Source organism: Macaca fascicularis, chromosome 8 (assembly GCF_037993035.2).
Source record: "Macaca fascicularis isolate 582-1 chromosome 8, T2T-MFA8v1.1".
NCBI classification, from domain to species: domain Eukaryota; kingdom Metazoa; phylum Chordata; class Mammalia; order Primates; family Cercopithecidae; genus Macaca; species Macaca fascicularis.
This window is the reverse complement of record NC_088382.1, coordinates 41,551,216-41,573,807: the sequence shown is the minus strand read 5'-3', so window position 1 is coordinate 41,573,807 and position 22,592 is coordinate 41,551,216. Positions and strand designations below refer to the sequence as shown.

General features: G+C 44.7%; 2 protein-coding genes across 3 annotated transcripts in view; one reads left to right on the top strand and one right to left on the bottom strand.

Annotated features, from left to right (window-relative positions):
* BAG4 (BAG cochaperone 4) overlaps window positions 1–7,652 on the bottom strand; it is a 37,319-nt gene extending 29,667 nt beyond the window's left edge. For both annotated transcript variants that reach the window (XM_005563100.4, XM_005563101.4), the window contains exon 1: window positions 7,368–7,652. In XM_005563100.4, coding sequence (XP_005563157.2) covers window positions 7,368–7,637 — 270 coding nt within the window. In that variant the 5' untranslated portion in view covers window positions 7,638–7,652. The remainder of the gene's footprint in view (window positions 1–7,367) is intronic.
* Window positions 7,653–8,007: 355 nt separating this feature from the next.
* On the top strand, window positions 8,008–21,792 carry LSM1 (LSM1 homolog, mRNA degradation associated). The gene is made up of 4 exons (XM_005563102.4): window positions 8,008–8,232; window positions 12,208–12,276; window positions 14,941–15,056; window positions 21,290–21,792. Exons 1-4 carry the CDS (start codon window positions 8,187–8,189, stop codon window positions 21,458–21,460), a joined length of 402 nt encoding a protein of 133 aa, XP_005563159.1. The 5' UTR covers window positions 8,008–8,186; the 3' UTR covers window positions 21,461–21,792.
* The last annotated feature ends 800 nt before the right edge of the window (window positions 21,793–22,592 follow it).

Below are 22,592 nucleotides of genomic sequence, written 5' to 3'. Positions count from 1 at the left end.
ATCTCTACTAAAAATACAAAAAAAAAATTAGCCAGGCATGGTGGTGGGTGCCTGTGGTCCCGGCTACTCGGGAGGCTGAGCAGGAGAATGGCGTGAACCCAGGAGGCAGAGCTTGCAGTGAGCCGAGATCATGCCACTGCACTCCAGCCTGGGTGACAGGGTGAGACTCTGTCTCTAAATAAATAAATAAATAAATAAAGCAAGTTTAAAGGTTACAGCTAATTAAAGGCAAGCCAGTGACTCTTTGGTCCATTTGGGAGGAGAAAAAAAAAAGACTGCAACTGACTGAAACACACTCAATATATTGAGTGTATGTGTGCACACATACATATATATGTTATACAAATGAGTTCATAATGCTACTTTAAAAAATGAGGGTGGGATTAAATGTTTAAAATCAGAAATACAGGCCGGGCGCGGTGGCTCAAGCCTGTAACCCCAGCACTTTGGGAGGCCGAGACGGGCTCATCATGAGGTCAGGAGATCAAGACCATCCTGGCTAACATGGTGAAACCCCGTCTCTACTAAAAAAATACAAAAAACTAGCCAGGCGTGGTGGCGGGCACCTGTAGTCCCAGCTACTGGGGAGGCTGAGGCAGGAGAATGGCGGAAACCCGGGAGGTGGAGCTTCCAGTGAGCTGAGATCCGGCCACTGCACTCCAGCCTGGGCGACAGAGCGAGACTCCGTCTCAAAAATAAAATAAAATAAAATAAAATAAAATAAAATGAGAAATACAATTCCTTTTCTGTAATTTTAACAGACTTTAGGGATAGGTAAAAATTAAATCTTCTTAAATTCTTACCCTAGAATTCTTGTTTAAAAGATGGGTCAGGCCGGGCAAGGTGGCTCACGCTTGTAATCCCAGCACTTTGGGAGGCTGAGGTGGGCGGATCACGAGGTCAGGATATCGAGGCCATCCTGGCTAACACAGTGAAACCCCGTCTCTACTAAAAATACAAAAAATTAGCTGGGCGAGGTGGCAGGCACCTGTAGTCCCAGCTACTCTGGAGGCTGAGGCAGAAGAATGGCATGAACCCGGGAGGCGGAGCTTGCAGTGAGCCGAGATTGCGCCACTGCACTCCAGCCTGGGAGACAGAGCGAGACTCTGCCTCAAAAAAAAAAAAAAAGATGGGTCAGTGGCCGGGCGTGGTGGCTCACGCCTGTAATCCCAGCACTGTGGGAGGCCAAGGTGGCTGGATCACGAGGTCAGGGTTCGAGATCAGCCTGACCAACATGGTGAAACTCCATCTCTACTAAAAATACAAAAATTATCCAGGCATGATTGTGCACACCTGTAATCCCAGCTACTCAGGAGGCTGAGGAAGGATAATTGCTTGAACCCGGGAAGTGGAGGTTGCAGTGAGCCAAGATCGTGCCATTGCACTCCAGCCTGGGCGACAGAGTGAGACTCCGTCTCAAAAAAAAAAACAAAAAAAAGATGGGTCAGTATGTATAGCTCAGTTGTGGTGGTAGTGCTGGTTACATAATTGTATGCATTTAACAGAACTCACAGAACTATACCCTAAAGACAGTGAAATTTACTTTATGTAAATTATGCCATAATTTTTTTAATGAAAAAAAGAATGTCCTCAATGAAGCACTAAAAAAGTAGAATTTTATTGTCTTAATGAAAAATAATGTCTTTGTCTTTTTTTTCCTCCTTTTGGACAAAATGGGACAAATCTAAAAATATCCCCAGTAACAGTGAAAGTCTGTAGCTCATGGCCCTCCCAACATGACACTAATTCTATGAAATAGCAGTTTCACAGGAAACTAGCTGAAGCTGAACTCTATTCTATAAACTAAGTTACCAATATTATCACGTGCCTAACTCTTTCCAAACTTTTTATTTGTTGAATGAAATACAAACTAAAACAAAGGTAATAAAATGTTTTCACAAGCCACAATAATGTGACTTAAAGTTCTATGCCAAAGAAAATTTGATTAAAATTATGCAAGATAGCTAATGTATTTCCTTTCTTCTCTTTTGAGAAATAAATAATCCCAGATGAAGACTGGAGTCAATTCCTTTAAAGTGAATATATGATTACATTTTCCAAAGTGGCTTACCAACATTCCCCCAAACTGAAACCCCAGCCCAAACAAATCTAGCAGCAGAGGAATCAGTAGCACTTGTACTACATAAATTCCATTTACAGATTTGCTTATATTTTTCATAAGAATTGGACAAAAATTATTAGTAAAGTACATGATAAATTATTTGTATAGCTATATAGTTCAAAATCACTAATAAATTACCTTATGCTCCTATACTGACAATCATAATTTTTTAACTTTTCAAACACATTTGGATCTCTTCCAAATGCTTCTCTGTTGTCCCTCTTGTCCAGCATCTAGTTCAAACATTTACCTAAGAAATTTCGCACAGCACCCCATTCTACTTCCTTTACTGTAAGATGACCTAGCCTCCTACTCCACCATGAGAGGAGACCAATAGCTGTTAATGCCCCTCTGCTCCAACTCCAAACTTGTTGCTTTTCTCCCTTTAGCTCAAAAGAGGTTTCTCAACTCTTTTCCCTTACTTCCTTTTTGTTTTTGTTTTTGTTTTGTTTTGTTTTGTTTTTTGAGACAGAGTCTCGCTTGGTAGCCCAGGCTGGAGTGCGGTGGCATGATCTCAGCTCACTGCAACCGCCGCCTCCCTGGTTTCAGCAGTTATCAGAGTAGCTGCGATTACAGGCGCCCGCCACCACGCACGGCTCATTTTTGTTTTTTGTTTTCTGGGACAAGGTCTTGCTCTGCTGCCCAGGCTGGATTGCAGTGGTGTGATCTCAGCTCACTACAACTTCCCCTCTCTCCCAGGTTCAAGTGGTTCTTCTGCCTCAGCCTCCCAAGTAGCTGGGATTACAGATGTGAGCCACCACACCCAGCTAATTTTTGTATTTTTTAGTAGAGATGGGGTTTCACCACCTTGGCCAGGCTGGTCTCAAACTCCTGACCTCAGGTGACCTGCCCACCTCAGCCTCCCAAAGTGCTGGGATTACAGGCGTGAGTCGCCGCGCCCAGCCTAAAGTTTTACTCTGAAAAATCATAGGGAGTGGCCGGGTACCAAAAATACAAAAGTAGGCAGGCATAGTGGTGGGCACCTGTAATCCCAGCTACTTGGGAGCCTGAGGCAGGAGAATCGCTTGAACCCGGAAGGTGGAGGTTGCAGTGAGCCAAGATGGTGCCATCACACTCCAGCCTGGGCAAAAAGAGCAAAACTCTGTCTCAAAAAAAATAAATTTAAAAAAAAAAAAAAATAGGCCGGGCGCGGTGGCTCACACCTGTAATCCCAGCACTTTGGGAGGCCGAGGCGGGCGGATGACAAGGTCAGAGATCAAGACCGTCCTAGCTAACACAGTGAAACCCCATCTCTACTAAAAATACAAAAAAAATTGGCCGGGCGTGGTGGCAGGCGCCTGTCGTCCCAGCTACTCAGGAGGCTGAGGCAGGAGAATAGTGTGAACCCGGGAGGCAGAGCTTTCAGTGAGCCTAGTTCCGGCCACTGCACTCCAGCCTCAGGGACAGAGCGAGACTCTGTCTCAAAAAAAAAAAAATAGGGAGTGATAGATTTCTAATTTTTTCCCTGCCATACTTAAATGTGTTAACATAGTCAAGTCTCTGTTGTAGTTCAGTACATTATCTCAATACAACCAGTTCTATACAGCAATGCTTCTCAAATATTAATGTGCATATGAATCACCTGGGGATCTTAATAAATTGCAGCAGTAAGTCTGGAAGAGGAGAGATTTTGCACTTCTGTCAGCCTCACAAGTGACACTGAAGCTTCTAGTCCATGGACCACACTTTTTGAGTAGCAAGGTTATAAAAGGTTTCTATACTATTTGGTTTTCTAATTTGACAGATTTATAGTATTAAAATGCAAAACATAAAAAGTCAAAAGAACAAATCTGGAAAAAACATTGCAACATCTGTGACAACATGCATACCTTTTTTTTTTCTTTTGAGATCGAGTCTTGCTTTGCCGCTCAGGCTGGGGTGCAGTGGCATGATCTTGGCTTACTGCAACTTCCGCCTCCCGGTTTCAAATAATCCTCCTGCTTCAGCCCCCCTAGTAGCTGGGTTTACAGGTATGTGCCACCATGCCTGGCTAATTTTTGTGTTTTTAGTAGAGACAAGGTTTTGCCATGTTGGCCAGGCTGGTCTCGAATTCCTGACCTCAGGTGATCCACCCTGCCTCAGTCTCCCAAAGTGCTGAGGTTACAGGAGTGAGTCACCACGCCCGGCCAACATGCATATGTTTGGTATGAGTTTTCTATTGCTGCAGAAAAATTGCCATCCTATACTTTTAAAGTTGCAGAATCATCAATCTAAAAGATAGTACAAACTCTTAAAATGGTTTACAAATGCCCATTACACATTTCCACCTTTATCTCCAAGTACTTCAGCACCATCACCCACCCTATGGGCACAAGTGTACTCAAACCACACTTGACAACTCCTTACACAATGCTAAAATCTTAACTTCTGTAGTCTATCCAACCCTCCATAACTCTATCCCAGAAAACAGACTTTGGTTTTGATAATACAGCAGGCCCAGCAGAAGTCAGTCATCAGTTTAGAGGTCCTCTCCTCTTTCCCCACTTCGACTGATTTTTGGTCTAATTTGGCCAAGCATTTCATCACTCTATAGTCCCATGACCTACGTATACCAGATTTAGGCAGAGAAAATATGGATCTTTCTTTTTTTTTTTTTTTGAGATGGAATTTCACTTTTGTCTCCCAGGCTAGAGTGGAATGGTGTGATCTCGGCTCACTGCAACATCCGCCTCCCGGGTTCAAGCGATTTTCCTGCCTCAGCATCCCAAATAGCTGGAATTACAGGCGCCCGCCACCATGCCCGGCTAATTTTTGTATTTTTAGTAGAGACGGGGTTTTGCCATGTGGGCCAGGCTGGGCTCGAACTCCTGACCTCAGGTGATCCGCCCTCCATGGCCTCCCAAAGTGCTGGGATTACAGGCATGTCACCGTGCCCAGCCAGATCTTTCTTTAATTTATAATTAATCTTGTCTGGGCACTGTGGCTCACATGTGTAATCCCAGGACTTTTGAAGGCCAAGGTGGGAGGATACCCTGAGATCAGGAGTTCAAGACCAACCTGGCCCACACGGCAACACCCCATCTCTACTTAAAATACAAAATTTAGCTGGGCGTGGTGGCGGGCGCCGGTAATCCCAGCTACTAGGAAGGCTGAAGCAGGAGACTTTGACCCCGGGAGGCGGAGGTTGCAGTGAGCTGAGATTGTGTCACTGCACTCCAGCCTGGGCAACAAAGCAACACTCCGCCTCAAAAATAAAAAATAATTTCTCACTGCTACATGTATTTCTCATACAATTGTTTAAACTGTGATATAATCAACATGCTATAAACTCTACCCTTTTAAAATGTACAATTCAGTAGTTTTTAGTATATTCAGAGTTGTGCAACCATCATCATTGATTTTAGAAGATTTCTTATTTTTTGTTTTCTATTTTTTATTTTTTTTTTTAGAGACAAGGTCTCACTATGTTGCCCAGGCTGGTCTCAAACTCCTGAACTCAAGCAATCCTCTGGCCTCGGCCACCCAAAGTGCTGGGATTGATTACAGGTGAGAGCCATCTCACCAGGCCCTGATTTTAGAACATTTCATCATCCCAAAAAGCATATTCTCACCTACACCGCCAGTCCCCCAACCTCTGGCAACCATTAAGCTTTCTGTCTCTAGATTTACCTACTCTGGCCATTTTATATAAATGGAATGACACAATATGCAGTCTTTCTGACTGACTTTGCTCACGTAGTGTGATGTTTTCAAGGTTCATTCATATTGTAACACGTATCAGTAGTTCATTCCTTTCTATGGCCAAATATTCCATTGTATGAATATATTAACACCATATTTTGTTTATTGATGCATCAGTCGTTATGTCCTTACAACATTCCTGTATTCGAATAAAGAACCAGGGCTGTGAGAGGTTCACTCTTTTATTATAACCCAAATAAAATGACATTTGGGGCCGAGCGCAGTGGCTCATGCCTGTAATCCCAACACTTCGGGAGGCCGAGGAACGGGGGAAAGGGGGATCACCTGAAGTCAGGAGTTCAAGACCATCCTGGCCAACATGGCGAAACCCCTCTCTGCTAAAAATACAAAGATTATACGGGCGTGGTGGCGGGCGCGGTGGCGGGCGCAGTGGCGGGCGCCTGTAATCCTAGCTACTCAGGAGGCTAAGGCAGGAGAATCGCTTAAACACGGGAGGCGGAGGTTGCACTGAGCTGAGATGGTGCCACTGCACTCCAGCCTGGGCAACAGAGCAAGACTCCATCTAACAAAAAATAAATAAATAACATTTCCACTTTTTGGCGATTATGAATAATGATGCTAGAAACAAGGGTGGACAAGCTTTATGTGAACATATGTTTTCAGTTTTCTTGGGTATATAGCCAAGAGTGGGCTTCCTGGGTGTTATACTAATTCTAATGCTTAATGTTTTGAGGAACTACCAAACTATTTTCCACCATTTTACATCCCCACCAGCAATGTACGGGAATTTCACTATTACATTTTCAACAAATGAGGGTAATTCTTGAACGAATAGAGAGGTGTGCCGCCACCGTAGAACGGCAACCCACTACCCAGAAGACTGCATTAAGAAAGCAGAAGTGTATGTCCGGCGGGAAAACAGAATAAAATGTTACAGGTCCAAGCGTATTAGGCAAGTGAGTTAACCTCGTAGAGCCCCGGTTCCTTATTCGAAAAAATAAAAAAAGCGGGCGGGGGGCGGGGGCTGCTGTAATGCCACTTTACCTTGCAGTCGCCGTGAAAATTAAATCAGTCAATCCGCGTAAAGGTGCTTTACAACACTGATTATTCACGATTCGATCTCAGGCAAGGCATTAGGGGCAAACGCTAAATGCCCAGAACCTCCCCCTCGCAAAGGTTCCTTCCCCTCGGGAGGGTCACTGAGCGACATCGGGGGCTGCAGTCACTTCCCTTCCCGGGGAGAGCCGGACTGCCAGTCACGCAGGATAAACTGCTAGAGCTGGAGCAGCAGATCCGTGCCACCCCTACCCAGCATTGCTCCCAGCAGAGAGATCTGCAGCCTGCTGCCAAGCTTAGTAAGCCCGCGCAGGATCTTTCTTTTTTAAATGGTAATAAACGTATTTTTTGCGGTCGACGCAGAAAAGGAGGGGCAAAGGGAACACAAGCATATCCCCCAACCTCTGATCCCAGTCTCGGTCTCTCCAACATCCCCCCTCCCCGACCCTCCTCCACATAAGGAAAACAAATATGAAACCCGATCCTTTACGAATCCCAGCCCCAAGGGCCCTCACCTCCCCGCAAGGACAGAGGGTGCAAAGCTTACCTGGTGGCTTCCTCCGGCTCGACCAGGCTCTGGCCAGGCGCCTCCAGAGGAATAGTAGCCATCGCCTCCTCCGCCTTCTCCCAGCCAGGTGGTCTCCGCTGGGCCGCCCCCGCGCACCCGCCAGGAAATGGGAGGCTGGGGAGGTTCGGGGCGAAGAGGATATAAGGGTGGAGGTGGGTGCACCGGCACATCTCCACCCCCAGGCCCGTAGTAGCGGCCGTAGTGCGGACCGTCACTGGGGCCGTAGCCCGAGCGCCTCAGGGCCGACATGGGCTCTCCTGCCCTGAAGCGCTTCCCGCCCCCCGCCCCACGGCCGACCCTTCGCGCAGGCGCCCGCGGGCGATTGCGAATGGAGAGCAGCGAAGGGGGTCGGACGACGCCAGCCAATCCCAGGCCCGGTCCCGCCCCTTCTGCTGCCGAGCCCCGAGAGCTGAGGGACGGAGGTCCGTGACTCTGGGGTCTCGGGAACCCGGGGACGAAGGAAGACACCGTGTTCCTTAAGAGGGAGTATACGTTTCTTCGCCATCTATCCAATGGAGATGCCTCTTCCCTACTTAACAGGAACAGGGAAAGGGTGTCCCCCAACCGTACGGCTACCCCTCCTCTTCCTGGGGGCCCGCACGTGTTACAGGAAGTGGGTGGGGGTAATATGGAGGAGCTTCCGGCAGGCCCCGGCGGCTGAAAGCCGGGGCAGAAGTGCTGGTCTCGGTCGGGATTCCGGGCTCGGTCCCGCCGAGGCGGCGACTGCGGTAGGAGGGAGGAGGTTTTGGACGCGCTGGCCCCCCGCCGCTGTGCATTGCAGCGTTATTTCAGTTCAAAATGAACTATATGCCCGGCACCGCCAGCCTCATCGAGGACATTGACAGTGAGTAGTTCATCTCCTCCCGGTGGAGCCTGGGGTGAGACCCTCCCGGGCGGGCGCCTCTTCCGAAGAAGCTTGTAGAATGAGTCCCGGGCGGGGCCGGTGTGTTCTGAGCTCAATCCGGGCGTTCCGCGTCGATGTCCTCCACAGCTGCGGTACACACCGCTTGCCCACCCAGTAGCCTGCTACTTGTTCTGCCCCTCGCAGCCTCCGCCAGCCCTCTGGCTGGTGAGCCCCAAGCGATGGAACTCATTCGTACTTTCGTGGGTCGCGGCAGCAGAGGCCCGAACACGAAAGAAGCCCGGGGGGGGGGCTTCTCCCCCGTCCCCTCCTGCCTGCAGTATTTCGAAGTATCAGCGTGTTACCGGTGGATGGATCGGAATACCTAGAGAAAGGATTCATTAAAAAGCAAAAATATTAAGACAGCAGCAGTTGGACTTGATTGGCAGTAAACGTAGGCGCTCTACGGTGTGGCTATTTGCTAGCTTATTTTACTGTGAGGGTCATTAGCACCTTCAGGTTATTGTAGTAGAGACCACTGTTAGACATGGTATTGACTTTTCTGGAAAATCACTTGCAACCTTTTTTTTTTTTTAAGACAATTCATTTTTGCTTTTACTAAGAAGACCTCCTTTATTCCTAGTTTTTGTCCGGAAGAGGAGCTCAGTCCTATACAAAAGCGGAAAGAACCGCCTGCAGTTGTCCGGGCTTTCATTTTTTCTAAATTCTATCTGTGTATTATTCCTCAAGCAACATTTTTTATTGTTTTAATCACGTGATCTTTCTCATTAACTTACTGTTTCAAGATGATTTACACATGGTTTTAAACAAGTTGCAATCGTCTCAGTTACTCTGTGAATATACGATTTAGAATATATGGTTAAAATTTCGTTTTATGGGCCTGGCGGGGTGGCTCACGCCTGTAATCCCAGCACTTTGGACGGCCGAGGCGGGCAGATGGCCAAAAAAAAAAAAATCTGTCAACCATAAAATGAAATTTTTTTTTTTTTTTTTTTGAGACAGAGTCTTGCAGTGGCGCGATCTCGGCTCACTGGAACCTCCACCTCCCGGGTTCAAACGATTCTTGTGCCTCAGCCTCCCCAGTAACGGATTACAGGCACCTGCCACCACGCCCAGCTAATTTTTGCATTTTTTAGTACAGACGAGGTTCGCCATGCTAGCCAGGCAGGTCTCCCAACTCCTGACCTCAGGTGAGCCACCCACCTTGGCCTCCCAGAATGCTGGGATTACAGGCGTGAGCCACCGCCCCCGGCCGACAGATAGTTTTTTTAACCCAGATTACTTATTTTGCTATGTAAGGGAAATGTAGTGTAATTGGACTAAATACATATTAACGTCTATATGAACCTGTTATGTGTAACAGGATATTTTAATTGCTTGAGGATGCCCTTTTGCCCTCATCTCTCATATATCCTCTAACACATCCTGCCATTTTACTAAAAATCAGTTTTGCTGTTTGGCCCTCTAACCCCTACCACTTTTTAGATTCCAGACCCCCCACTTTATGAAAACTTGGAAACCGTTTGATATGCACCCTTTGCTCCCCCACCCTAGCACACAGTTTCCTGCCTGTCTTTCTGTATTTCCACCCATCCTCTAATTTCAGTAGGAAGGATTCCTCCCTTTTTGTTGTCTGTTCTTACTGTCTCCTCTCACTGCTTTTGGAACCTTTTTTCGTTGTTACCCTTTTTCTTTCATATCCTCTGTCTCCCCAACCCCTGCGTTCTTCCCCTCATATGTGTTATTGTCTATCCATCTCAAATATTTTCTCCGTTCTCTTCATCATATTCCCATCCCTTTTTTCATATCTTTGTCCCCAAACCTCGAGTCATTTTCATTTTGTCTGTTTCCTTATCACCTTCAATAGACCACTTACATTACTCCTGCAATCTAATTTTTATCCTGAACACACTAGTCAAGCTGCATTCTTCAAAGTTATTCGTCTAAGGCATTCTTCTGTGTTCTCTCCCCTCTGTAGCACTGTGATACTGTCCCCACCAGATTCTTTAATTCTCTTCTCTTGATTTCTCTAACAACTGGTACTTGGTGATTTTCTTACTTCTCTGGCTCTTACTGTTCTCCAATATAGATGGTCACTTGGATGCCATGTGGCCTACTTCTTTAAATCTTTAGTAGATCTCCTGTACTTTAGTAATTTTATATCACCTCTTTGCAGATTTATCTAAAATTGCTTTCTCTAGTCTTGATGTCTTTGGTTTTCCAGTCTTACTGTTTCCAACTATCTGCGTATGTTTCTGTTTAAGTGTCCTGATAGCACTTTAGAATCACAAAGAGCTAATAACCTTCACCCTGAGCTTGCTGCTTTTATTCCCAACTCTTGGTAAATAGTTTTGTGATGTCTCATAAAACTCCTACATCTTTACCTCACATCTTTAGCACCCCACCCTCTCACACATACCCACTTACACAAACTCAGTTAACAGACTCCATCACTTTATGTTTTCTTGTTCCCTGTGAAGTCAAATCTAAATGCAGCCTGTCCCCAGTACTTTTCTGACTTTATCTACTGTTCTTTCCCTTCACAGCCTCAGCTTTTAGCTAAACATGGATGTATGGCCCTTTTATTCCTCCTCTTTAATTTACAGATTTCCTTCTCCTCCCAGCTTCCTGTCTATCACTCTTCCCGTGCCCTAAAATTATCTGCCTTTCAAGGTCCAACTCTGATACCTCCTTCAGAAATATAGCTTCTATCTCTGTAGTCTCATATAATTAAGATTTGCTTTCTGTGGTACTTATTTATAGTCCAAGGAAGAGTATAAATTCCTTCAGGGCAGAGTCACTGTGTTTTTCCTTTGTTCTGCATCTAGAAGGTACTTTAAGCATGGAATGAAAGAAATTTTGCTGGGTGTGTTAGTAACTGGCTTATTCTCATTCTTCAGTGTCAGCTCAAAGTCACCTCTTCGGAGAGGCTTTCCTTTGCCACCCTTCCTTCTGTAACCACTTCTCTCCCTTCATCATACTGCCTTGCTAGTTTATTATTCCATTGTCCTAATCACAATAGGTTATTTTCTTGTTTATTTGTCCTCCTCCACCATGAATATAAATTTATAACATTGGTGACTTTCTAAGTCTCATTCTCTACTGTATGTTTAGACCCCAGCACAGCACATGCCCTCTCAGTAAACATTGAATTTCTGCTCTAGCTTATTATTAGAGTCTTCATTTTAAATACCTGAAGCATTGTGTTTTTATTTAAAGCCTTCCCTGGTTACAAACAAAATGTGAGATAGAAGCTCGTCTTTTGAGGACAAAATAATTCTATAAATAAGATCATAAGAATCATCTAGACTGTATTTGTCAATTTACAGATATAAAAACTGACATGACATTGAAATGGTTTAAGTGTCAAACATAAGGGTCTTTGGCTAGGCGCCGTGGCTCACACCTGTAATCCCAGCACTTTGAGAAGCCGAGGTGACCGGATCATCTGAAGTCAGGAGTTCGAGACCAATCCGGCCAACATGGTGATACCCCATCTCTACTAAAAATACAACAATTAGCCAGGCATGGTGGCGAACTCCTGTAGTCCCAGCTACGAAAGAGGCTGAGGCAGGAGGATCGCTTGAACCTGGGAGGCAGAGGTTGTAGTAAGCCGAGATTGTGCCACTGTACTCCAGCCTGTGTGACAGAGTGAGACTCTGTCTCAAAAAAAAAAACAAAGACATAAAGGGTCTAGAGCCAGCTAAGTCAGGCTTCCTGATGCCGTGCCCTGTCCTTTTCCCACTCTGCCACACTGCTCTGATTCTTTTCACCACTGATGTTATATAAATCTGGGTTGCTGTGCTGCTTTCTTCAGTTTTCCAGTGAACTTGAACTTCACCTTAAATGCACTGGCAGAGGAAGTGGTACAGCTTAAACTGTTATTTATTTTAATTATCCTAAATACTCACTGAACTTGTCAGTTTTCATTTAAAAGACTTTTTCCCCTCTCCCCAGAAAAGCACTTGGTTCTGCTTCGAGATGGAAGGACACTTATAGGCTTTTTAAGAAGCATCGATCAATTTGGTATGTATTAATTTATGGACATCTCTCATGCTCTGGATAATAACAGCTTCCCACTGCATTTTTTGTTATTTAATATTGAAATTTATCTGCAACTTTTTCACATGTGTGACTTAGTAGGACTGATTTTAGTGAGTGTATCATTGTTTTCTATACGTTCAGATTAGGTTGTTCAAAGCTTATATATTTCCAAGTTCATGTTTCTAAAACTGGCTTTCACTAGAATCCCCAGTAGGGGGAGCCAAATGATAAAAATAAACTCAGTCCACCGAAGAGGCTGCTCATCTTGTTTTGTTTTGTTTTGTTTTTTTGAGCTCTCACTCTGTCGCCCAGGCTGGAGTGCAGTGGCACAATCTTGGCTCACTGCAACCTCTGCCTCCCGGATTCAAGCGATTCTTGTGTCTCAGCCTCCCAAGTAGCTGGAATTACAGGCTCCAGCCACCACACCCAGCTAATTTTTCTATTTTTAGTAGAGATGGAGTTTCGCCCTGTTGGCCAGGCTGGTTTCGAACTCCTGACCTCAGGTGATCCACCCACCCAGCTGAGCTGGACAGTTGTTCTGCTCCTCATGGCTCTAGGACAGTCGCTTGGTGTCTAGAAGGTGAGTCAGCTAGTTTGAAGGAGCTTCACTCACATGTCTGGTGCACTGGTGGGGACAGCTGGAAGGCTGGTCTTAGCTCCCATAGTGCTGGGATGACAGGCGTGAGCCACTGTGCCTGGCCCAAGGCTGCTTATTTCTACGTTGGCAGGGTACAGTGAATTCAGAGCAGTTCCAGAAGTGAAGGTAATCCCTCCCTAGCCAATGAAAATTGGGTAGAGGGCATTTCCTGTATTTTAAGGACCCCAACATTAAGCTTAATACTTTACGTATAGGGATACATTGGAATAAGAGGCCTCTGTCTTCGTTTTGCATCCTGCATTTTTCTTAAGTTACAAGATTATGTGGGCCGGGCGCGGTGGCTCAAGCCTGTAATCCCAGCACTTTGGGAGGCCGAGACGGGTGGATCACGAGGTCAGGAGATCGAGACCATCCTGGCTAACACAGTGAAACCCCGTCTCTACTAAAAATACAAAAAACTAGCCGGGCGAGGTGGCAGGCACCTGTAGTCCCAGCTACTCGGGAGGCTGAGGCAGGAGAATGGCGTGAACCTGGGAGGCGGAGCTTGCAGTGAGCTGAGATCCGGCCACTGCACTCCAGCCTGGGCGACAGAGCCAGACTCCATCTCAAAAAAAAAAAAAAAGATTATGTTTCCTTCTGTTTCAAGGAACTTCATGTTCATGCTAACATTTATTGGATATCTGCAAAATCACTGGATTTGAGCATGAGGAAAAAACGTAATTAAAACATTGTAAGAATTATGGAAGATATGAACATAGATTTCTCCTTTACTTCAAATAGGACAAGTAGTACTAATTAAAAGAGGAAAAATGGCCGGGCACGGTGGCTCAAGCCTGTAATCCCAGCACTCTGGGAGGCCGAGACGGGCGGATCACGAGGTCAGGAGATCGAGACCATCCTGGCTAACACGGTGAAACCCTGTCTCTACTAAAAAATACAAAAAACTAGCCGGGCGAGGTGGCGGGCGCCTATAGTCCCAGCTACTCAGGAGGCTGAGGCAGGAGAGTGGCGTAAACCCAGGAGGCGGAGCTTGCAGTGAGCTGAGATCTGGCCACTGCACTCCAGCCTGGGTGACAGAGCAAGACTCCGTCACAAAAATAAAAAATAAAAGAGGAAAAAAAATTATTGTTAACAAATTGGAGTCCTGATTCTTAAGTCAGATTCATCAGAGTACTTTGAGTGAAAGGTAGTGAATATTAAGTTGACTTTTAGGTTGCAAATATAGTTATCTGTCAAGGTGAAAAAATAGGTTTTTGCTGTATCATAACCCATGGATACCTGCATTGGGTTAAATGAATCCTAATTACTAAAACAAAGTTGAATCTTCAGCAAATCATCACATACACCTACCCACACAAAAAGAAAAGCTGTTTCTTTCCAGAAAACAAAGTTTTGATCTCTCTGGTTGTTTAGACCCAAGTTTTCCAAGGGCCTTATTCGTTTATATTTTCCTATGGCTTTTTTGGTATTAGCAATTAACTTACAAAGGAATTTATTTCTCTTATTTCTACCATCATTCATGTATTAGCCCAACATAATCCCAGACATCCCCTAACTGGTATGTCTCAATGAAATAGGAGAAGATTATTTGAAATTTTAGCCTTCCTCAGAATTAGAAATCTTGAGGGTCGGGCACTGTGGCTCACACCTGTAATCTCAGCACTTGGGGAGGCTGAGGCAGGCAGATTACAAGGTCAGGAGTTCAAGACCAGCCTGGCCAATATGGTGATCCCTGTCTCTACTAAAAATACAAGAATTAACCGGGAGTGGTGGCAGGCACCTGTAGTCCCAGCTACTCCGGAGGCTGAGGCAGGAGAATTGCTTAAACTGGGAGGCGGAGGTTGCAGTGAGCTGAGATTGTGCCACTGCAGTCCAGCCTGGGCAACAGCAAGACTCAGTCTCAAAAAATAAATAAATAAAAAGAATTTTAATGCTTGGAAATCGTGTTTAGCTAAATCTTTTCTGTTCAAAATAAATGATTATTGAGTTATGGACCTTTACCCAATAGTTAAACTAAATATCTTTGTTTTTTCCCTATACACTTATAGCAAACTTAGTACTACATCAGACTGTGGAGCGTATTCATGTGGGCAAAAAATACGGTGATATTCCTCGAGGGATTTTTGTGGTCAGAGGAGAAAATGTGGTCCTACTAGGAGAAATAGTAAGTGAAAACTATTAAGCTGCTGTAGATCTTCATATTCATGCTAGTTAGACTTTCTTTTTTTTTGTCTTTTCAAGAGAGAATAAAAATATTTTCCACATTTTATCTGGCTTCTTACAGGCAACTACCAAATTAGGGAAGCTACAGAGAATACTTAACTTTGTTTCAGTGCCTTTTGGTATTTTAAAGGTTTTTGATCCCACTGGCAGCAAAGTATCTTTTTACCGGATACCATTAAAAAATACGATTCTGGCCGGGCGCGGTGGCTCAAGCCTGTAGTCCCAGCACTTTGGGAGGCCGAGACGGGCGGATCACAAGGTCAGGAGATCGAGACCATCCTGGCTAACACGGTGAAACCCTGTCTCTACTAAAAAAATACAAAAAACTAGCCGGGCGCGGCGGCGGGCGCCTGTAGTCCCAGCTACTCAGGAGGCTGAGGCAGGAGAATGGCGTAAACCCGGGAGGCGGAGCTTGCAGTGAGCTGAGATCTGGCCACTGCACTCCAGCCTGGGCGGCAGAGCGAGACTCCGTCTCAAAAAAAAAAAAAAAAAATACGATTCTGTAACAAATGTGTTCATTAATGTATTTGTTTAATAGCAGAAAATTGACAAAGCTTGATTTATATATGCTGGGGAAGATGTGACTTACATACGTTGGAATATTTTACAGTCATTTAAACAGTTGGATACAAGTAGTTTTTCATGGCATAAAGCTAATGCACAGTATTTGAGGGAAGCACACATTGCATATATAGTATAATGTGATGTCTATATTAGTAAAGGGGGAAAGGGAAAGAGTGGCTATAGGAAAAGCTTTTCTGTTACCTATCACGAGAATGGAATTCAGTCTTACTTGAATCCTTAGCTCACAGCCAGGGAGAGGGCATTTTGGTATCTGTGCCAGAAAGACCAGCTGGCAGGTGAAAGGTTAAGTCAGTTTTTCTGAGGTGTTGTTGCTGTAGGTCTTTGTGTGTGCAGACATACACACACACACACACACACACACACACACACCCCTACTAGAAGTACTCAGATATTTTTTTAGGTGCCTTATTTAAAACGTTTGATTTCATCTTGCTACTTCTGATTATTGGGTTTGCAAGGAAAATAAAAATATCTTCAAGAGTAGTTGAAATTAAGGGTTGAGCCAGCACTGTCTTCTTTTTTCTTACCAAAAACTTTGGTGTTTGCTTAATTTTTAAAGTTTTTCATACTGTTTTCTAAATACCTAGCCATGTCTTCAATCAATTCGCAGAAGTCTTTAGAGTGGTTTGGTTTGTAGCCACTTTTAACAGCCATTTGAGAAAGTAAGGAGATAATTTTGCCAGGGTTGGGTTGGTTCAGAGACCTCATATTGGAAATAGTCAGCTAGAAATGACTAATCCATGCTATTAATCAGTACTGCCCAAGTGCTGCTGTGAAATATATGAAATATCTTTTTCTTATTTATAAAATATTTTTGTAGTTTGTACTTTTAGTTCTGTTTATCATTTCTTGCATGTTTAAGGAGCAGGAATTATTTTTTGTTTTTTGGGTTTTTTTTTTTTTTGAGACAGTTTTGCTTCTGTTGCCCAGGCTGAAGTGCAATGGTGCGATCCTGGCTCACTGCAACCTCCGCCTCCCAGGTTCAAGCGATTCTTCTGCCTCAGCCTCCCAAGTAGCTGGGATTACAGATGCCCGCCACCACGCTCATCTAATTTTTATATTTTTAGTAGAGACAGGGTTTCACTATGTTGGCCAGGCTGGTCTTGGACTCCTCACCCCAGGCGATCTACCTGCCTCGGCCTCCCAGTGTGCTGGGATTACAGGCATGAGCCACCGCGCCCAGCCAGGCGGCGGAAATTGTTTTCTTCTTATGTCACGTAAAGGCTGAAACAAGGCCAGGCACAGTTGCTCACGCCTGTAATCCCAGCACTTGGGAGGCTAAGACGGGAGGATCACTAGGTCAGGAGATTGAGACCATCCTGGCTAACACAGTGAAACCCAATCTCTACTAAAAATACAAAAAAATTAGCCAGGTGTGGTGGCGGGTGCCTGTAGTCCCAGCTACTCGGGAGGTTGAGACAGGAGAATGGCGTGAATCCAGGAGGCGGAGGTTGCAGTGAGCTGAGATCGCACCACTGTACTCCAGCCTGGGCGACAGAGCAAGATTCCATCTCAATAAAAAAAAAAAAAGGTCTGAAACAAAGCACCTAGAACCCATGGGGAGATACTAAATGACTATAAAGTAGTCTTCCAGTACTTTTTTTCTTCCAGAGATGGGGTCTCAGTGTGTTGCCCAGGCTAGATTCAAACTCCTAGGCTTAGGCAATCCTCCTGTCTCAGCCTCCCAAGTAGCTGGGACTATAGGTACATGCCACTATGCTTGGTACGCCAGTCTATAGGGGAGCTGACCCATCTTTGCGTGGTGGGGTTATAGGTGATTTTTTAAAATACTTTTCTGAATGTAATTTTGAAGAGGCAACATATCAGAGGAAAAGACTTACGTTAAAATACTGGGGTGGGTGCAGTGGCTCACATCTGCAATCCCAGTGCTTTGGGAGGCCGAGACAGGCAGATCGCTTAAGCCCCGAGAGACCAGCCTGGGCAACATGGCCAAACCCTGTCTTTCCAAAAAAATATAAAAATTAGCCAGGGGTGACGGTGCAGATGACCGGTCCCAGCTACTCAGGAGGCTGAGGTGGGAGGTTCACCTGGGCTCAGGGAGGTCGAGGCTGCAGTGAGCCGTGATTGTACCACTGCACTCCAACCTGGGTGCCAGAGCAAGACCCTGTCTCAAAAAAAAAAAAAAAATTCACCGATACTATGCTTCTGTTTTATGGTAGTAAACGTGGCAGACATGCTTTTTCTACTGGTTACACTGGCGCAAAGGTACATCTAAGTAGATGTGTGTGCAGAGAAAGTAGATGTTTGTGCAGAGACAGAAGTGAACGTGTTTGTTCTTGAAGTTTCTTTGTTTCCTTGGATCCCTTTTGTGAGGAAAAGTTCCCTTTTTAAAAAAAATATGTTATAGTTTGGATGCTGCAGAAGTTTTACAGGGGTACCACTAGAGAAACATGGTTCCAGGAATGCCTGCATGGTTATATGAATCAGCAGTCAGGAGAAATTGTGTACCAACCCCAGGGAAATTCATACGTAGGAATCACTTAGTTTCTATAAACACTATATTGGTTAAGAAATGCCTGAATTCTGCCTCAAGGACGATGATGATGACACAGCATTAAGTAATAAGACTGTTGGGAAGAAGCAGCAACAGCAACATGAATTGCTCAGCGAGTAACATACTGAAAAGCCCAAGACGCAGCGCATTAGGCTGAGAACACTGTCCTCTCTTTAGCTGCTACTCATAGGGTGGGAGGGCAGGTGGTAATACATACTTTGCTGGGTGCTGTTAGCATTGGACCCAGAGCAGGGCTTGCTTATGTAATTTGTGTGGCTTTCATTGTAACTTCTGTGGTGAGAGTCCTCTCTCTGTCTGATAATGCCACTGCCTGTGGGTTCTGAGACCTTGGCAGCATGTGGTGATAGTATGCAGGCCAGAGCATCGGGAGTTGTGTGTCAATACCGTCCCAAACTTTATCATTGAAAATCATAGAGGAGGATAAGAAACAGGAATACTTTGTCTGTATAGGCTTTCCATCTTACAAAAACACCAAATAATACCTGTATATTCATTTTAAGGACAATAAACTGAATCTGTAGATAGTGAGATACTTTTTTAGCAAAGTTATTCTGCATTATGACATTGGTTAGCAAATGTTTATAAGGGCCAGGCACAGTGGCTCACACTTTGGGAGGCCAAGGCAAGAGGATGCTTGAGGCCAGGAGTTTGAGACCAGCCTGGGCAACATAGCAAGACCGCATCTCTACAAAAAGAAAAAAAAATTAGCCAGATGTGGTGGCACATGCCTGTAGTCCCAGCTACTCGGGAGGCTGAGGCCGGAGAATGGCGTAAACCTGGGAGGCGGAGCTTGCAGTGAGCCGAGATCCAGCCACTGCACTCCAGCCTGGGCGACAGAGCGAGACTCCGTCTCAAAAAAAAATAAAAATAAAATAAAATAAAAAATAATAAAAAATAATAATAAATTAATTAATGAAAAGTGTTTATAAAGCATTCAAAGATAAAAATATTAAGCATACTATGCCACATTTAAGTGAAAAGAAAACGAATTACAGTCAGTATTTGCATTGTGGGTTTTTGGCAGGAGTTTGTTTTTGAGGCAGGGTCTCACTCTGTTATCTAGGCTGACTACAGTGGTGTGATCACGGCTCACTGCAGCCTCAAACTCCTGGGCTCAAGTGATCCTCCCCCCTCAGCCTCCTGAGTAGCTGGGACTACAGGTATGCATCACCATGCCCAGCTAACTTTTGATTTTTTTTTTTTTTCCTTTTGAGACAGAATCTCACTCTGTCAGCCAGGCTAAAGTGCAGTGGTGTGATCTTGGCTCACTGCAACCTCTGCCTCCTGGATTCAAGTGATTCTCGTGCCTCAGCTTCCCGAGTAGCTGGGATTACAAGTGTGAGCCACCACGCCTGGCTGGGTTTTTTTCGTTTAAGTCAGTATATATGTAGAAAAATTGTAGGGATATTATCAAAATGTTAATCCTCCATACTGGAATTATGGATAATTTTTAAATTTTCCTTGTTTGTCTATTTTCTATATTATCTACAATAAGCATGTGTTTTTTAAATAAGGAATTTTTTATTAGGCAACAATTGGTTTTTGTTGTTTTTTTTTTGAGATGGAGTTTTGCTCTTGTCACCCAGGCTGGAGTGCAATGGCATGCTCTCCGCTCACTGCAACCTCTGCCTCCCAGGTTCAAGTGATTCTCCTGCCTCAGCTTCTCAAGTAGCTGGGATTACAGGCGCCCGCCACCACGCCTGGCTAATTTTTTTAATATTTTTAGTAGAGACAGGGTTTTGCCATGTTGGCTAGGCTGGTCTCGAACTCCTGGCCTCAAGTGATCCACCCGCCTCGGCCTCCCAATGTGCTGGGATTACAAGCATGAGCCATTGCGCCCAACCTAAGCAGCAATTTTTTAAATAGTGGAGAAAAATATTGGGACCAAATTGGTTTAGTAACCTAAATGGTCTGCTGAGGTTCTCCCTAGAAGACTTGTTGCCGTAAAGGGAAAAAGAGTCTTGTTATAGTTTAGAGACTACAGAACTGATACGGTGGTGCACACCTGTAGCCCCAGCTACTTAGGAGGTGAAGGCAAGAGGATCCCTTTTATTTTTGCCTTTTTACTTTTTTTGAGACAGGACCTTGCTCTGTTGCCCAGGCTGGAGTGCAGTGACATGTTCATGTCTCACTGCAGCCTTGACCTTCAACCTCCCAGGCTTAAGCAGTCCTTCTACCTCAGCCTCCTGAGTAGCTGGAACTGTAGGTGAACACCACCACACCAGCTGGTTTTTTTTCTGGTTTTTTTTTTTTTTTTTTTTTTTCCCTGGTGGAGTTAGGGTCTCACTGTGTTGCCCAGGCTGGTCTTGAACTCGTAGGCCCAAGTTACCCTCCCACCTCAGCCTCCCAAAGTGCCAAAGTGCTAGGATTACAACTGTGAGCCAACCCACCCATCCTTAAAATAATTTAAAAAGTCTAAGGCCGCATTGCCTCAATAACCTCCCTCTTGGATTATCTACGAGATAGCTGTCTATAAGCAGCCCTAATTTTTTTTAAAGGAAATTAATCCTAATATGGGATTTTGGATCACATAAAGCTCTGTTATACCTTGTCACTGCCTGTAATCCCAGCACTTTGAGAGGCCGAGGCAGGCAGATCACGAGGTCAGGTTTCGAGACCAGCCTGACCAGCATGGTGAAACCCTGTCTCTACTTAAAATACAAAAATTAGCTGGGCGTGGTGGCACGTGCCTGTAAGCACAGCTACTCAGGAGGCTGAGGCAGGAGAATTGCTTGAACCCAGGAGGCAGAGGTTGCAGTGAGCCCAGATGGTGCCACTGCACTTCAGCCTGGGCAACAGGGAGAGACTCCATCTCGGAAAAAAAATAAATACTGATCACTATTAACCACATTCATTGTAAATATGTATCCTATAGTAGTGTTGTCAGGCATTTCTTTGAAAAACTTATCTGTCCCTATGAGAAGGATATTTCAGTCCTGTCACAGTTACGAAAAATAATCTGAACCTAATAGAGGAATCCATTTGCCTTTAGATCTATAATGTTTTCTATTCTTGGTCTTCAATTGAAGTTTTCAAACCTGTCTCTTTTGTAGGACTTGGAAAAGGAGAGTGACACACCCCTCCAGCAAGTATCCATTGAAGAAATTCTAGAAGAGCAAAGGGTAGAGCAGCAGACCAAGCTGGAAGCAGAGAAGTTGAAAGTGCAGGCCCTGAAGGACCGAGGTCTTTCCATTCCTAGAGCAGATACTCTTGATGAGTACTAAGTCTTTTGCCCAGAGCCTGTTGCTCTTGAAGAGTAGGGACTGTCACTGATGAAAGTGACATCCTAGCCACCTCACACATTTGATCAGAGACTGTAGAGTTTTGAAAAGTCACTTTTATTTTTAAGTCTTTTACACATGCAACATGAAGAAATCGTGTAGGTGGGTTTTGTTTTTTTTAAAATAACAAAATCGTTTAAAGAAACAGTGGCATAGACTCCTTCACACGTCACTGTGGCGCCAGCAACTACTTCTTAATATTATTCTTCGTATCCCAAATTAGAGTTTACAGGGACAGTCTTCATTTACTTGTAAATAAAATATGAATGTCAAAAGTGTCATGTTATCTCCCAAGTTTGAGTTCCTGTAATGAATAGACGAAATTAAGTTTCTGCTCTCAAAGGTATAAGCAGTCCACATACTGGAATATCCCCCTTCAGTCACAGTTTTAAGTAGCTGGCTACTTAGGAAGGAATACTTTTATTCTGATCATCTCAGGGGTCCTCTCCTGTTTTCATGTTTGTATCTGTTAAGAAATACAAATATTCGGCAGGGGCGGTGGCTCATGCCTGTAATCCCAGCACTTTGGGAGGCCAGGGTGGGCGGATCACCTGAGGTTGGGAGTTCAAGACCAGCCTGACCAACATGGAGAAACCCCGTCTCTACTAAAAATACAAAATTAGCTAGGCATGATGGTGCATGCCTATAATTCCAGCTACTCGGGAGGCTGAGGCAGGAGAATCGCTTGAACCTAGGAGGCGGAGGTCGCAGTGAGCCGAGATTGTGCCATTGCACTCCAGCCTGGGCAACAAAAGCAAAACTCCGTCTCAAAAAAAAAAAAGAAATTCAAATGTTCAGTCTTGAGGAGGGAGCTTTCAGCTGAGTTTCCCAGTTACTGGTTACTGCAGAAGACTCATGTTTGAGAAATGACATCACTGTTGCTCTTGCTCCTGCTTCGCCCCTGGCTAATCCAAACTAAGTTCCCATGAGACCCAACATGTTCTTACAGTGGCTTGTTCTCCAGGTATAGGTTTTCTAGTCCCTTGAATTGAGTCTTGAGTATCTTAGGTTCTCATCAAAAAGGAACATAAATGGTATTGTAGTGACTGAAAACCCATAGTGATGGCACTTTGTG

Coding starts and splice junctions, on each gene's coding strand:
- LSM1 (XM_005563102.4), top strand. CDS start 8,187: ATGAACTATATGCCCGGCACCGCCAGCCTCATCGAGGACATTGACA. Junction 8,233..12,207: donor CCTCATCGAGGACATTGACA/GTGAGTAGTTCA, acceptor CCCTCTCCCCAG/AAAAGCACTTGGTTCTGCTT. Junction 15,057..21,289: donor TGGTCCTACTAGGAGAAATA/GTAAGTGAAAAC, acceptor TCTCTTTTGTAG/GACTTGGAAAAGGAGAGTGA.